General features: G+C 45.9%; 1 protein-coding gene across 2 annotated transcripts in view; it reads left to right on the top strand.

Moving 5' to 3' along the window:
* NPHP4 (nephrocystin 4) overlaps positions 1-14091 on the top strand; it is a 59700-nt gene extending 45609 nt beyond the window's left edge. Inside the window, exons 19-30 of one of the 2 annotated variants that reach the window (XM_042478323.1) lie at positions 2481-2609; positions 3977-4188; positions 4420-4646; positions 4980-5166; positions 6358-6447; positions 7019-7175; positions 7320-7405; positions 8010-8095; positions 9018-9189; positions 11704-11883; positions 12163-12306; positions 13442-14091. In XM_042478323.1, the coding sequence (XP_042334257.1) occupies positions 2481-2609; positions 3977-4188; positions 4420-4646; positions 4980-5166; positions 6358-6447; positions 7019-7175; positions 7320-7405; positions 8010-8095; positions 9018-9189; positions 11704-11883; positions 12163-12306; positions 13442-13582 (1811 nt within the window). In that variant the 3' untranslated portion in view covers positions 13583-14091. The remainder of the gene's footprint in view (positions 1-2480; positions 2610-3976; positions 4189-4419; positions 4647-4979; positions 5167-6357; positions 6448-7018; positions 7176-7319; positions 7406-8009; positions 8096-9017; positions 9190-11703; positions 11884-12162; positions 12307-13441) is intronic. The other variant, XM_042478324.1, reaches the window with a different exon arrangement.
* Positions 14092-14745: the final 654 nt, after the last annotated feature.

Here is a 14745-nt window from a genome sequence, read left to right on the forward strand (position 1 = left end):
GCTCCCTTTTGCAAAAAATCAAATCAAATAAAAGCCTCAAGGTGCCTCCTTTGATAACTCTGCTGCCTTCCCAGCCCCAAACTGGCTGAAGGTTCAGAGGGTAGAAATGAGCTTTTAAATTTATTATTTTATTATTTTTTAAAGGGAAGTTTTGGCTTGCAGGTGGAAGGCGAGATCAAAGGAGCCGCCAGCCCCGTAAAGGGACTTGGATAAGCCTGCTATTATGCATCAAGGTGTTTACTTCTCAAAGCCAAAGGAGAACCTGCTGAGCTCCGCTCTGGTGTCGGAAAGGTACAAAACAAGATAAGGTGATGGCTAGGAGGAGGAATGGGGGGGAAATGCGACAACCCCAGAAGCGTGCCAAGTTTGGAGGTACAAGTGTGCCAGGTTTTCTGGCTGGCTTCTCCAGAGAGACAACCTCCAGCCCCCTTCAGTCACCTTCATTGCTAACATTGCTCCGGGGAAGGAGGACTTTGTTTTCCACGGCTGACTTGTTCTGGAGTTTCATATTAAAGGAGAGATGGAGGGGAGGAAACCTCTCCAGAGGCTCTGAGAGAAGCAGGGGATAAAAGAAGAAATGAATAGGAGGAGAAGAGAAACCGCAAGGTGAAAAGACAACCCCCAACGCCATGCTCTCTATCCAGCCTCTTCGGAGAGGAGATAGCAATGGAGAAACTCAATTGCTTCCCTCGAACCCTTGCCAAATCCAGAGTGGCGGAAAGATGGAAACAAACAAACAGCTTTTAACATGACCCACTACCCTCTTCTCCTTTGAGCTCCTTAAGTGATCGCTGCGTTTTCCATTTGCTTCTTTTTTAAAATATTCCAGATTTTTATTTAATTAAAATCAATACAAATTAACAATAATTAACATACAATCTCTTACATTCCATTCTCTAACCTCACAACACCCCTGACATTCTTATGAAAATGACTTCTTATCCATCACCCTTTGTGGATTTGCACACATTTTTCAATTTCCTTATTTTTAGACTTATTATTATTCTGTAAATATCTTCGTGTTGTATATATTAGATTTCTTTTCTGATCATCCTTGCTTTACTATATATCATTGAATTGTTTTGCCTTTTGCTTTTGACCAGTCTCTCTTCTGTAGAGCGAAGGAACCCAGGGCTGTGGTTGTCTTTCATCTCTCTTCTATACAGCACTTACAATATTGTTGTCAAGGCGGCTCTTGAACACGAGACCTCTTAGCTTAGAGAGATATTTCTTTCCTTCCTTGGATGCCTTGGAGAAGGTGCTGACAAAAGCTGTGTCCTTCACTCTATTCATTCCAGAGGCCTGCTTTATTCTGAAGCTTTGGTGCCTCATTTTTCTTCCCTGGTTCCCACTTCTAATGCAACCATCTGGGCTTGCTTATGAAATGGCGCATGCATGCACTCACTAAGCATCTCTGGAGTTAAAATTCAAAGACATAGGAAAATTAGTCTGCAAAGGGATCTTGTGGCACCTTTGAGACTAACTGAAAGAAAGAAGTTGGTGGCGTGAGCTTTTGTAGACTTGAACCTGCTTCTTCAGATGCAGGTTTGGGAGTGGAGACTCCAGTGACAGACCTATATCACTCATTTATGTGTGAGACTGTCAATCCAAATTCAAAACCTTGTGGTTATGGAGATGAGGTGACAAGTTCAATTGTAACGGTGGTCATTGTTGGGGGACAGGGATGAACTACAGGACTGGGTGAATCTCCAGTCTGAAAAGCTCCCAATGGAAGTTGTGTTTTATCCTAGAATCAGCCTCGACACATACTGGGCATTGCAGGTAGGTACAGCCAGGGCTCCATGTTGTTGTTGTGCATGTAGGTGTCTTCAAGTTGCCTGTTGACTTGTGAACTCATGAATTTCACTGGGTTTTCTCAGGCAAGGAACCCTCAGAGTTGATTTTGCCAGTTCCTTCCTCTGAAATAGAGCCTCCAGCGCCTGGTGGTCTCCCATCCAAGTACTAACCTGGGCTGACCTGGCTAAGCTTCCAAGATCAGAGGGGAATTTGATTCCTTGAGGATATTTGGGTGTTAAGCCATATTGTGTGTGTCCGCTTTCATGACACCTGTTGACTTATGGCGATTCCAAGGATTTCACAGGGTTTTCTTAGGCAAGGAACCCTTAGACATTGCAGGTAGGTACAGGCAGGGCTCTATGTTGTTGTTGTTGTGCATGTAGGTGCCTTCAAGTTGCCTGTTGACTTGTGGCAACCCCATGAATTTTAGAGGGCTTTCTTAGCCAAGGAATCTCACTCAGAGGTGGTTTTACCAGTTCCTGTTTCAGAAATAGACCTCGAAGTACCTGGTATTCCTTGGTAGCCTCCCATGCAAGTACTAACCAGGTATAACTGTTTATCTTCCAAGATCAGATGGGATCTGGTGCCTCTGGGTGGTTGAGGGTAAAAACTCATTCCCTGTCCCCATGCAAAGAGGGATTTCTTGGCGAGTCCTGGCTCAACTGGCTTCCCTTGTCTTCCAGGTCACCTTTGTGAACAGAGGCTGAAGAAGTCACACTCCTTGCCGCTTTCTCGCTCGCGGATCATCTCCTCGCACGACGGGACCAGTGGCTTCCATGGAGGCAGCCTGCTCTCCCTTCATGCACCCATTGGTAAGTCCATTTCATCCCTGGTGAATCTGCCTTGTACATTTCCATCCAGGAGGAAGGTGGGAGCAGAGACAAGAACACAGAGGCTGCATTTTCTTAGCCAGGTTTCTTCAGAAGGGGTTTGCCGCTCCTCTCTGACACTTGCCCAAGAGTCATTGGGTTTCTATGGATGAGTGGCAATTTAAACCCTCATCTCCTGGAGTCCGGGCCTAACACTCAAACCACTTCATCATGCTGTCTCAAAACTTATTATGTGCTCTTAAGCTGGCTCTGACATTTGGAAGGGGAAAAATTACCTCCATTTTTTCCCCCTAGGCTCTATGTAGAGTATGTTGTTGCTGTCCTTGTTATGTTCCTTCAAGTCAATTCCAAATTATGGCAACTCTCCCCTGGAGTTTTCCTGATCTATTCACAGCAGATTGTTCACATTACCTTCCTCTGGGGAGGAGAGAGTGTGATTTTCCTAAGGTCTCTATGGGTCTCTATGGCTGAGTGGGGATTCGAATCTTGGCCTCCCAGAAACCTGGTCCAACACCTGGACTTCCACCTGGCTCTTCTTCTTTTCAACAGGACAGTTTTTCTCCAGTTGCAAGTTGGATAAAATATAGCCTTGTGAGTGCAGAATGCCATCAGTATGTGCTGCATTTCCAATCCAATTTGGGGGCAGTCCAATGATCCAGTGATCTAGCCTGATATAAGGCTGCTCTTGGTGTTAAATAATCTTCTCCTTTTGCAAATCCTGGGATGGTTACGGGTCTCCCTTCCACCGCCCTTCGCTTTTTTTGTCCAAAGAGTGTATTATTTTATTTGCAAAAAGCTATTTCCTGCCACAAAGAGAAGAAAGGATCACATCAAACGGGGGAGAGAAAAAGGAACAATGCAGAAGTGTAGCTTAGCTGGCGTGCTCGAAATTGGCCCCCAAATGAAATAAATCCGAGGAGATAAAGCGGCAAATTAATAACTTAATACTCCGCCATTCAGCAGAATAACGTGTAGCTAATTCATTAACGTTGTCTTCAAAACCAAACTTGACGCCTTGCGCTTGAGATCTAATGGAATTTGAAAGCAGGGCAGAGGTAGCCATGGCTTTAATTGCATTTTTATCTTTATTGTCCAGTGAAAAAAGAAGGGGAAAAATGATTTCCCCCCTTTATTAATAAAGCATAGAATACTACTGGCTTGTAAAACTACAGCAAATGCTTCATTGCAGGTAACAGGAGTGAATGTGGCTTCTAGGAAGTGATTCTAGAGTCCTTGTTCCAACACGAAAGAGGAGCAAATAAATGCTTCAAGCCAATTCCCACTTGATCAGGACAAGGCCATCCGTTTCCTTCCCTGGTGCATCTCATGGACCTCCTTGTGTCTTCCAGCAGGAAACGTGTGCCAGGCACAGAAGCTGGCCGACGTGGACAGCGAGTTGGCGGCAATGCTCTTTTCCCACCTGCGCGAAGTCAGTGCCACCTTCCAGCATGCCAGCCGTGAGGCCGGCGTGGTCCGGAGGCGGAAGCTGGAGAGGATGCTCTCTGTCCGGAAGCGAGAGTCCCAAGAGGGAGACACCGGGAAGAAAGTCAGTCTCATCTTGGTGAGGATTGGGAACATTTGGATCTGCAAGCATCCTTATTTTTAGCTAATCTAACATGGTCCTTAAAACATGGCACTCAGACTCCTTAGAGACCAATGGGGGGGATTATTTTTGTGGGGGGTCTTCTGGGGGGAATAACGTGGGAATAACGTGCTTGCGGCTGAAGTAGAGGAAGAATTTCACTTCTGAATTAAAACCCTGGGGTCAATCTTCTAATCCCCCACCCACCAGGGACGCCATGAAGACCGCATCCAGCACTCAAGGGACCTGCAGATCATTGAAGCTTACCGGGAGCGCATCAAAGTAGAGAGCATCGCCAGCATGCTGAGCCAAGCCATCACTACCCGCCACACCGTCTACGCCACCTTTGGGGCAGCGGAGTTCTTTGAGTTTGCCCTCAAAAACCCTTATGGCGTCCAGCACACGGTCACCATTGAGATTGACAACCCTGAGCTCAGGTAGGAATCGTGTCTGTGGGGCGGGAGGGGAGTTACGGGTGTTAAGAAGTTTAGTCAGAGAAGGACTATATCAAAGCCAAATAACTTTGGATTGCTGATGTTAGAAATCATTAAAACATGGTCGATCAAGCTTTCCCAGTGGAAAGGGTGAGATCCTTCTTAGATTGGCAGGAACCCTCTCCGTTGGAAATGGACATATATCAGATAAAAACCAATGTTCCTTTCTAATGCATAAAATAATGTTTCACAATATTAAGGAGACAAGAGGGTGGAAATCTTATCTCACAGTCAACAACTAGTGTATGTAGCTGTTGCTGTTTCATCTTCTGACAGTGTCATTGTGGACGCCCGAGAATGGAAGCATTTTAAGGATCTGACTCAGACAGTCACCCCATTGGAAGAGGAGATGTTTCACCTCCAGGAGAACCTGGCCCCCCAGGTCTACTTGCGTCCCAAGGAGACGGTGCACATCCCCTTCAAGTATCAGGCCTTCTGCATGGACTCCACCACCATGATGCAGGTAGAGGACTCCTCAGCACTTACATTTCAAAAACTTTCTCACTTGTGCGCATGTAGGTCATCTTTCATGCAAAGTAGCTTAGGGTTGTGTAACCATCAGTGTGGTGATGCCTTCTCAACACCCCAATGTGGGCTCTCAGCCTTAAACTCTACAGCCTTTCCTGCTAGCTGCCCACTGCAGGAGATTAGTTCCTGGACTAGATATACCGTGGATTTCCTTCAATGGAGATCTTCAGAGGTTCTTTCACGGCTCGTCCGGCTCTATTTCCAGATGAAAGTGGGTGGCTGATTGTGGCTTCAAAGGAGCTGCACTGTTCTGCCCCATTTTCTTGGCTGACATCTTGGCAGTGCTCCAGATATGGCTTAATTTCCGGCTTACCTTTCTCGCTCCCCTCCGCGTCTCTCAAAGAGTCACGCCAGGTGGCCAAGGGGCCAAAAAATCAGGTCATCGCTTCCTCAGTGCTCCTAGCTGTGCATAAGGCAGCTCTGAAAACAGAAGATAAACCTAAACTTTCACTATGTGGAACATTTAACCAAATCTTAAGTAGGACGCTCGAAAAGAAAGCCTTCCCAAGACAGGGACTAATAGAACACATCTCTTGTTTTCAATTTTCAGTTCTGGCTTCAAAACAGGGGTGTGCAACTCCATGGGGATTGTTGGCCAGTTCCCCTTCCAACCACCGCAAGTTCAAATGCCCCCTTTTCAACTGCAGTTCTTCTCAAAATGGTAGCAGCCAGTGACATGATGTCATGTCAGGATGACAAAAGTTATGAATGAGGAAGAACACACAAGCTGGGACAGGCTGCAGCACTTTGCTTTTGTCTGAACCTTTTGGGAAGAATAAGATTCCACCCCTGTGTCTCCTTTCCTTCCTCCAGAGTTAATAGAGTTCAAATTACCTTTGCATTTTGAACTCTGCTTGCAGCAACTGAAGTGAGCTGAGGACAAAGGAGGAATGTGGGGGGAGAGATAGAAGCCAGGACATTTTATGAGCACTCGAAAAGTGGGACAGCAGAGGATTAATCCTGACTGTCTCTGCTAGAATAGAACATTTGGAAGGTATGCAGCACAGGAAAGCAGGAGAGAGTGAGAGCAAGACCATGTCTTCCCCTGTGGTTTCTTTTAATGCTGGAAAGGTAATGTCTGAAGGAGGCTTTCCTTTCACCGCTGCGCTTTCTCTTTGATTTTCAGCAAGGTCCTGCAGAGCTGTCATTTGGCGAGGGCCAAAAGGATGCAGCGGCCTTTTGGAAGTCCAGCGGCACACAGACAAAGCACATCAAGGTAAGGTCAGTGGGCAGAGATGGCAGAAGTGGGGAGGAGTGGTGGCTGGTGGCTTTCATGTCCGAGGCAGAAGTAAATTTGGGGTTTTAGTCTCAGAGTTGTCCCTCTCTCTTCATCTCCTTTGAGCAATTCTATATTTATTTCCCATTAGGGATGCTACATGTATTCATCTTTTTAACTGAGGAAAATCCTCTCCTTTTCCTTAGTGGAGGAGTACGGTTCTGTGGATTTTTTCCCCCTCCGTTTCCAAAAAGATGGCTGGATTCATCCTTCTGCTTGAGACGCCACTGCTCTCCCTTATATCTTTTAGGGTTAAGCATTTAGCAAAAACACTCCATAAGGACTAGACGCTTGCTCTTCTCTCCCCAAAATGCTTACACACAGAGGGCTTTTAAGATTTCCGCATCCTTACTGAATTCTTTGACACCGTTGCCCGCAAAGGGAGAAGAAACCAATTTTCACATTATCTGCAGTGTGACCCACATCCCCATCCTTATGTAAACTACACAGCTCCTCACCCCGTTCTCCTCTCTCCCTTTCTGTTTCTCTCATTCTTCTGGTGGATGGCTAGGTCTCCTTCACAGCAAGCGATGGCAAGCCTATCGCCATCCTCCATCTCAGCGTGGAATCCCAGCCCCACGTTGTGGACCAGACTTTCCGTTTCTGTCACCCAGAGCTCACCTTCCTGAAGAAGTCCATCCGCCTCCCTCCGTGGCACATGCTTCCAGGTAGCTCTTACTTTTCCTGCTGGAAAAGGACTGCTGGGACCTGAGGTTGGAGCTGGGTGCTGGTGGTGATGAATTGGGTTTCTCCCCTCGGGGAACAGCGTCAGAGGTCAAACTGATACAGCTACCCCTTTCTGTCCTTGCCAGGTGCTCCTGTGGGGATGCCGGGTAGAGAACCGGAGATGTTTGTACGCTGCAGTGATCCTAACATCATCTGTGAAACCAAGAAAATGGTACCAGCGTGTGTTCAAAACAAAATTTTATTGGTGCTGGTTGCCATTCACAAAAGCAGAGAGCTGGACTGAGGCCACTGGCAGATACATTACCAAGGCTTTATATAGCAGATGCCCATGGAAATGCTGGTGAACCCAATCAGGATTATAATCTGAATGTTAAAGTATGTTCAAAGGAATTTGAGAGTAAATACTATGTTTTAACATGTTTAAGCCACCTTTGGTCTCATGCAGGTAGAAAGGTGAGATGTTAAATAAATAAACATCCCTGGTGCCCAACATAGATCCAGCTCTTTTACACTTGGACAGTGCCTTTAGTATTCAACGTGAAACCTGGAGTAAATTCACCACTGGAATCTGCTCCTTTCTAGGAAGCTTGCAGAAAGTTGAATTCAGTCCTTGGACTGGAATAGTTTTCCCTCTCTGTGTTTTATGCAAAAGTGAGCCAGAGGGACCAAATGTTCTTCCCTGGTGTGAAAGAAGCCCCCTGTGTTTCAAAATCCACTCCCCGGGTGTTGGTTTTGGGGTTGTGTTATGCGTGTGTGTGCATTTCCACAATGGGAGAAATTGCGGTCAACAGCTTGTTCCCACCATCTCCCCCCAGGGCCCTGGTGAACCCCAGGATGTGTTTCTGAAAGTTGCCGGAGGACCGAGTCCACAGATCAAGAGATTCTTTCTGGCCATTTACATGTGAGTTCGAAACCAGTGTTGCAAGATAATGGACTTGTCCCCTGCCATGCAAAAATACACAGCTACAGCACCGCTGAAAGATGCCCCCATCAAACCTCTGTTGAAAGACTTCCAAAGATGGAGAGTCCATCATTTTCCATGGCAGTCCATTCCACTCTTGAACAGCTCTTAAAATTGATTAGGTGGGATCTCTTTTTTGAAATTTACATCCTTTGGTTCATGTCCTGGTCTGTGGGGCAGCAGAACACAAGTGGGCTTCGTCTTCCACATGAAGCCCCTTGTCTCCTTAGCTAGAGCTCTTTTACTTGCTTGCTTGCTCTCAGGGGCATCCAAGGCAGCTGGGTTTGATATTCCCTTGGGACCGGTAAGCTCCCTGTTGTAGAAGGCCCTGCTTACCAGCTAGTCTGGCATCACATTTGTATAAAAATGAGTGGATTCTTACAAAGGGCACACTTAGGTCTGTGGTTGCCTTCTCACTCCCCTTTCCATATTCCTTGCACCAAAAAGAAACTGGAACCCCCATTGCCCCAGTAGGGATTGTGTGCAAATCCTTACCAGAACCAGGACACGAACCAGTGGATGGAAATTTCTCTGAAGATGCCAGATGCCACAGATGCTGGCAGAACGTCAGGAATGAACTCTTCTAGAACATGGCTGTAGAGCCCGAAAAACCCACAAAAAACCATGGATGCCAGCCATGAAAGCCTTCGACTTCAAGAATCCTTACTTTATTTGGCACTTATCCATTGGCTCTTTGAAAAAGGGAAATGGAGGGTTGCGCTAGGCATAGAACATTTCTGGTAACCGAATACTTAATTTACTCTGTGTGTGTGTCTCTCTGTGTGTTGTGTGTGTGTGTAAATATATATCTTTCACTGACAAGGCTGTGAAATGGCTTTTGTTGCTTTTGTTGCTCCTCTAGGGATCCCTGGCTGGCCACTCCGACACAGATCTGGCAGTTCTACCTCCATTCCTTGCAACGGATCGATGTGAGCTGTGTAACCGGGCAGCTGACCCGCCTCTCGCTGGTGCTCAGGGGGACGCAAGCCCTCCGGAAGGTGAAAGCATACGCCTCCCACCCGCAGGAGCTGAAGGTACGGTTGGACTCGGGGCTTCCTTGCAAGCAGATCTTTTTTCCTCCTTGGCTGCTCAGCTTGCTTTGCTCCTAGGCAGCTGCAGTCCAGGGCCAGAAGCCTCTGATATATATTAACAAATGCAATTCCCACCAAATAGCGGGCAAGAAAGCCTTTGGAAAGACACCCGCAACTTTCTCGCCTGTTTATGAAGCCTTGGAGCACAGTCATGTCCATGTTTACCTGCCATAAACGGAGCTTATTCCCCATTAAGTCTTAAAAAAAAAAAAAGGAAGCATAAATGCTTTTGTTTTGTATAAACCAAACAGCAAATGTACCCAAGATGGAAAAAAGCAAATATACTCAAGGCTACTGAAAGCGGGAGGAGAGAGAAAGTGGGAGAGAGAGACAGAGCTGCAAACTGCTGCATACATCTATCACAGTTCTTACTGTTTGAGGAGTCAGGAGAAATAAAGGAAAGGAAACAGAAGCTGCCGGTATTGCAGTAAACAAAAGCAAAGGTATTGCTTTGCCGGAAGGGGTCACATAAAGAGCTAGGCTGTTCCTCTCAAGAAAATGGTATTCCAAGTGCTGAAATGCATCTTGGACTTGAACATGGTGCATATTTACCTGGTATACCCAGGAATTATAAGTAGTTCATGCTGTGGGCTGTTTTACACAACTATCTTCATCCCACACACAGAATCCTAGACTTTTAGAGTTGGAAGAGATGCACAAAAGTCCCATAGTCCAACTCCCTACCATGCAACAAATACACAACTAAAGCACTCTGTTTAAGATCCTCCAGAGAAGGAGATCCCTGCCACCCTCCCATCACCTAAACAAAACAAATGCATGACAAATACCAACAACCGCCAAATATGATATTTATAGCAGGTGTGGAAATAGAGAAACGAACCATAAATATATTTGTAGGAAATACAAACAAAAGAAAAGTGGAGGTATATTAAGAGTTCAATGGAATGTTATACTTGAACAAACAGCATGAAAAATAACGTATAACACAGCCAAAAGTCACATTACATATACGACAAGACATCGATGAAATATATAACAGTGTGCAAACGTGTGACGTAAAGACCAAGACTTCTCTTTTTTAAAAAATAAAAGTTTCACCTATTTTAAAATCTGGGTGTAAAAAGGAGCTAGTTTTGACGACTTTGCTTCTGGGTTATTTTTGTATTCTTTCTCTTTTACGCAAATGTCATCTGAAAAACATCCCACAATTGCAATGCTGTGTTTTCAACTTTCTGTTCAGGCTAACCTCAAATGTCTACAAAACAACCTGCAAATGTGGGTTGCTTTCAGTTTAAATTTAGTTTCTGCACGGGATTTGTCCTGTGTGATAAACTAGTTTGATTCTATTTTGTGGAAGACAACTCCACCAGCTTTGATCCCTAACCCGTAACTTCTGGCAAGCGCTTCTCTGAACGGTCCTTCTGCCCATCCCTCTCCCTGGTTTATTTCACTAGGACTGCCTTTATTGGCTTTTGACCTCTGGATTGTTTCAGTTGCTTTCCTCACCAAGTTAGTTGTGACACATCCTAGCCCATTAGGGACCACAAGTAGGTCCTATTAATTGTTGCCAATCCTAAAATGAATACTACTCTGGGCATCTAGATTTGGCTGGGTCTCTCGGGACAATTGAAAACAAGAGAGAGAGAAGTAGCAGGGGATACTAATGAGAAAAGGCGATAAAAATGTGCAAGCAGGTAATTGCTGAAAAATCATGAAAAGTGGGCAGTATTTTTGACATTGTTAAAAATATTTTATCCTCTCTATTTTCAAAAAAAAGACAAGAGCAGCGGATGCTTTCAACCAAGCCATAACAGAAACGTAGCTCCTGCCGGGCATTTTTTTGCAAAGGAATTTGAATCCGCTTCCACAAGTGGCCTTGCTCAAAGATTTCCGTTGATGGTCCCCGCGAGACAGACCATCCACCAGGAAAGAAGAGGCCGCGAGGGACCGCAGACAATTTACGGCCACGGCGCCCGCTCTGTAATTGTCTTTTGATTAAAGCCATCTGAAGGAGAGATCAGTGGCCCCAAAGGCCCCAGTGGGCAAGTTATCTGAATTAATGAGGCTATCTGGAGACTAATAATTTCTTTCAAATGCATTTAGTCATAATTATAAATGTGAATAATGAGAGAAACACAAACTCCATTACCCTCACATAAATTGGGGCTGGTGGGTGGAAAATGCTTTAGACAAACTTCTGATGCTTAAGGACTTTCAAGGAATGGTGAAGGCAGAAAAGTAGGAACTCCCAGCTGACTCCCAGTATGGAGTACAGAGAAGATTCAGCGAGTTTGGGAAAGTTACTTATTTGGACTCTGGACTCTTATTCACTTATTTGTTTATGTGTTTCTTCTAGAAGGGACCTGACATTCTGCAGCATGACTTTTGTCACTTCGGAAACTTGGAGACCTGGAGAAAAGACCAACCAAATTTTTCCTTGTTGGCCAGGATCAGCCATAACCATGATCTCTCTCTCTCTTTTTCTCTCCTTTCCAGGTGGACCCAGAAGGCGTCTTCCTTCTCCCTGCCAACGGAGTGCAAGACTTGCACCTGGGCATCCGGCCCCAAAGCGCAGGAAGCCGCTTTATCTACCTCAATCTGGTGGACGTTGAGTACCACCAACTCGTCTCCTCCTGGCTGGTCTGCTTGTCCTGTCGGCAGCCTCTCATCTCCAAGGTGGGCAGTCAAATACAAGAAGGTGGTTCCAAATTTCACAGATGACAACCAAGACACATGTGGCCAAGCTGCGTCAGAGCGGGGTCACAAGGGTAAAAGTTATTAATAAGAAGGAAAACACTAGCTAGGAGAGGCTGCAGCAGTTTGCTTTTGTCTGAGTCTCTTGGGAAGAGCAAAGATCTATCCCCTGTTCTCCATTTGCAAACTGCAGTGGACATGTGCTACAGACCAGAGGTTCTTAAGCAGTAGTATTTATGGGTGGTATTCTCTTTCCCCCAGGCCTTTGAAATCCTGCTCCCAGCTGGCGGAGGCAAAGGCTCCAACAAGAGGATCACCTATGCCAACCCCTACCCGACCCGGAGGATGTATTTCCTTCATACCAACCGGCCAGACTTGCTGCAGTTCAAGGAAGACTCCTTTGAGGTAATGCTTTAAGTCACATTGCAACACCAGCCTTAAATGCCACTTCGCCGGACGTGAACAGACCCAATCGCGACTGGCCTCTGAAGTCAAGTGGCGGTGCGCTTGGTTCATGCTTGGATGGGAGACTACCTGGAGGGCAGGGCTTGGAAGTAATCTTGTGTGAAATTTGACAGAGCCATGATTGCATCAGAATTGACAACACTGTGCTAGTTCATTCTTCAGGGAGACTTAGGGGACCACCCTGCCTGAAACCCTGGAGGACCATGGCTTCCATCAGTCAGAGTTGGCACTACTAGTCTAGGTGGAGTTGAAGGTTTAACTCTGATGTCCCTGTGCAGAAAGCCCAAAGCTTCTTCCCCAACAGCTCTAGGTAGGCCTAGGAAAGGAATCCTACTTGGGCAAGAATGAGTGTATTGCACCTCAGATAAGAATCCTGCCCCCCCCTGAAATTTTCCTTCGGTCCCCAAATTTCTAGTCCTGCAGAGTATGCAACAAATGGTTCCTGCCTAGAGCTCCAATTCCCCATGGGCTCATTCCTGGGCTCCCTTCACCTGCACCCTTTCTTTGGACACTAAAACTCTTCTTTCCAAAATGCACAACTGAAATGAAAATGTTAAGTTAACAACAGTGCTAGAAATGTGAGGCATGAAGTCATTTTTTGGAGGGCATGGTGAGGCAGAATTCTTATTGTGGAGGGAAATGCTCTTCAGGTGCCCCTGTACCTCAACCCTTCATAGCTGCACCCCTGGGCATTGTCAATACATCTTCCCACTTCATGTTTCTCACTTGAAAAACCAAAAACTTCCCATCCTGTCCTTGAAAGAAAAAGGCAGAGCTTGGAAACGTTACATGGTTTTTCAATGGCAGCGCCCAAAATCCTGGTGCGGGGGATGTAATGTACTTGGGGATTTATTTTTTAATCAACATCAGTATCTGGTGGGGGATCATTGCGGAATTATTTTCATCCAAAACTAACTTTTTTCATTGAAAACCTTCCCTAAGCTGTACCAGAGAGGCATTCAGTTTGTTCCCTAAGTCTGCTTGGGAGTTAGACTGCGGGACGGTGAGGTGCTGAGTCCCAACCTAACCGCACATTGGATCAGGAGGTGCCAATGTGCCCATCTTATTCCCACAGATCGCCGGAGGCGAGACCTATACCATCGGCTTACGCTTTGCTCCGAGCCAGAGCGCCGGCCAGGAGGAAATTCTGATTTACATCAACGATCACGAAGACAAGAACGAAGAGACCTTCTGTGTGAAGGTCGCCTACCAGTAACTCTGTGTGTGTGTGTGTCTGGGTCTACCTTTAACTCGGTCGTTTTCAACTCCTTCTGGCCATTCATCAAACTTCCCCAGAGGCACGGTTCTGTTCCTTTCATTATTCCCATCTGCCAATAGTCCTTGTGTCCGTGAATCGTCCCTTGGCCACACGTCTGCAGAGAGGCCTTCTTCCCAGCGGCCGGATGCCTCCCTCCCCATTTTGGCGTGTGTCTGAATGATTGATTCCCCCCAAAGATTCCTCACACATCAGCATCACAACCTCCATTGGCACGGCTGCTGAGTCCTCTTGGTCCTCTTTCTACTCCTCCCAGATTTGGATCGAAAATGCATCCCTCTCACCCTGAAACAGTACTCAGAGAAGGTCACTGAGGCTGTCAGGCCTTCAAGGGCAATGATTCCGGCTTGTCTGGAGATTGGGTTGGTTTTGTAGCCTTATCTCCCTCCCCCATAGAGATGGAGTTTGTTTGTATTTTTATATATGAAAATAAATTATTTTGTTGGAAATTTGTCCCGAATGGAATACATTGCGCAGGGGAGAGGGCATGGCTAGATTATGACTTCTTTCCCAGGTGCGATGTACAGGTGGAACACAAGGTTTTTCAGGAGTCATTGGAGGATCAGATTCACATCTGGAGGTAAGTTTTGGGGGGGGGGATTAGCAATCTGATGAGTGGGCAGCAGTCCAATAGGACTGCAGCTCCCATCAATCCTAACCAGTATAGATCCTGGTGGGAAATGATGGGAGTTGTAGTCCTGTGACCTGAAGGACTCCAAGTTGCCCTGGAGCTGAGCGTAGAATCTAGAATATATAGTTTTGTTTGGAAACATGAAAAGAGTGTATGTGGCGTTATCACGGAAAGGCAAAGTTGATTAAGCCACGCAGATTCCGTTTGGACAGGAGGGGAGATGGGAGGAAGGAGGCAAAAGGTTAAGGAAATGAAGTGGCAAGTGTCAACTGATTATTATTATTATTATTATTATTATTATTATTATTATTATTATTAAGCTTTATTTATATAGCACTGTAAATTTATAAATCCCCCTGCAAAATCATGTTCAGGTTAGAGTTGGGAAGGGAAATGTAATGGTCAGCCATGTCACTGTCTCCCTCTTTCACAGAACTTGAGGGAGTAACACAAGACAAACTCTGACTGAAAT

The sequence above is a fragment of the Sceloporus undulatus genome, chromosome 7 (genome assembly GCF_019175285.1).
Source record: "Sceloporus undulatus isolate JIND9_A2432 ecotype Alabama chromosome 7, SceUnd_v1.1, whole genome shotgun sequence".
Taxonomy (NCBI): domain Eukaryota; kingdom Metazoa; phylum Chordata; class Lepidosauria; order Squamata; family Phrynosomatidae; genus Sceloporus; species Sceloporus undulatus.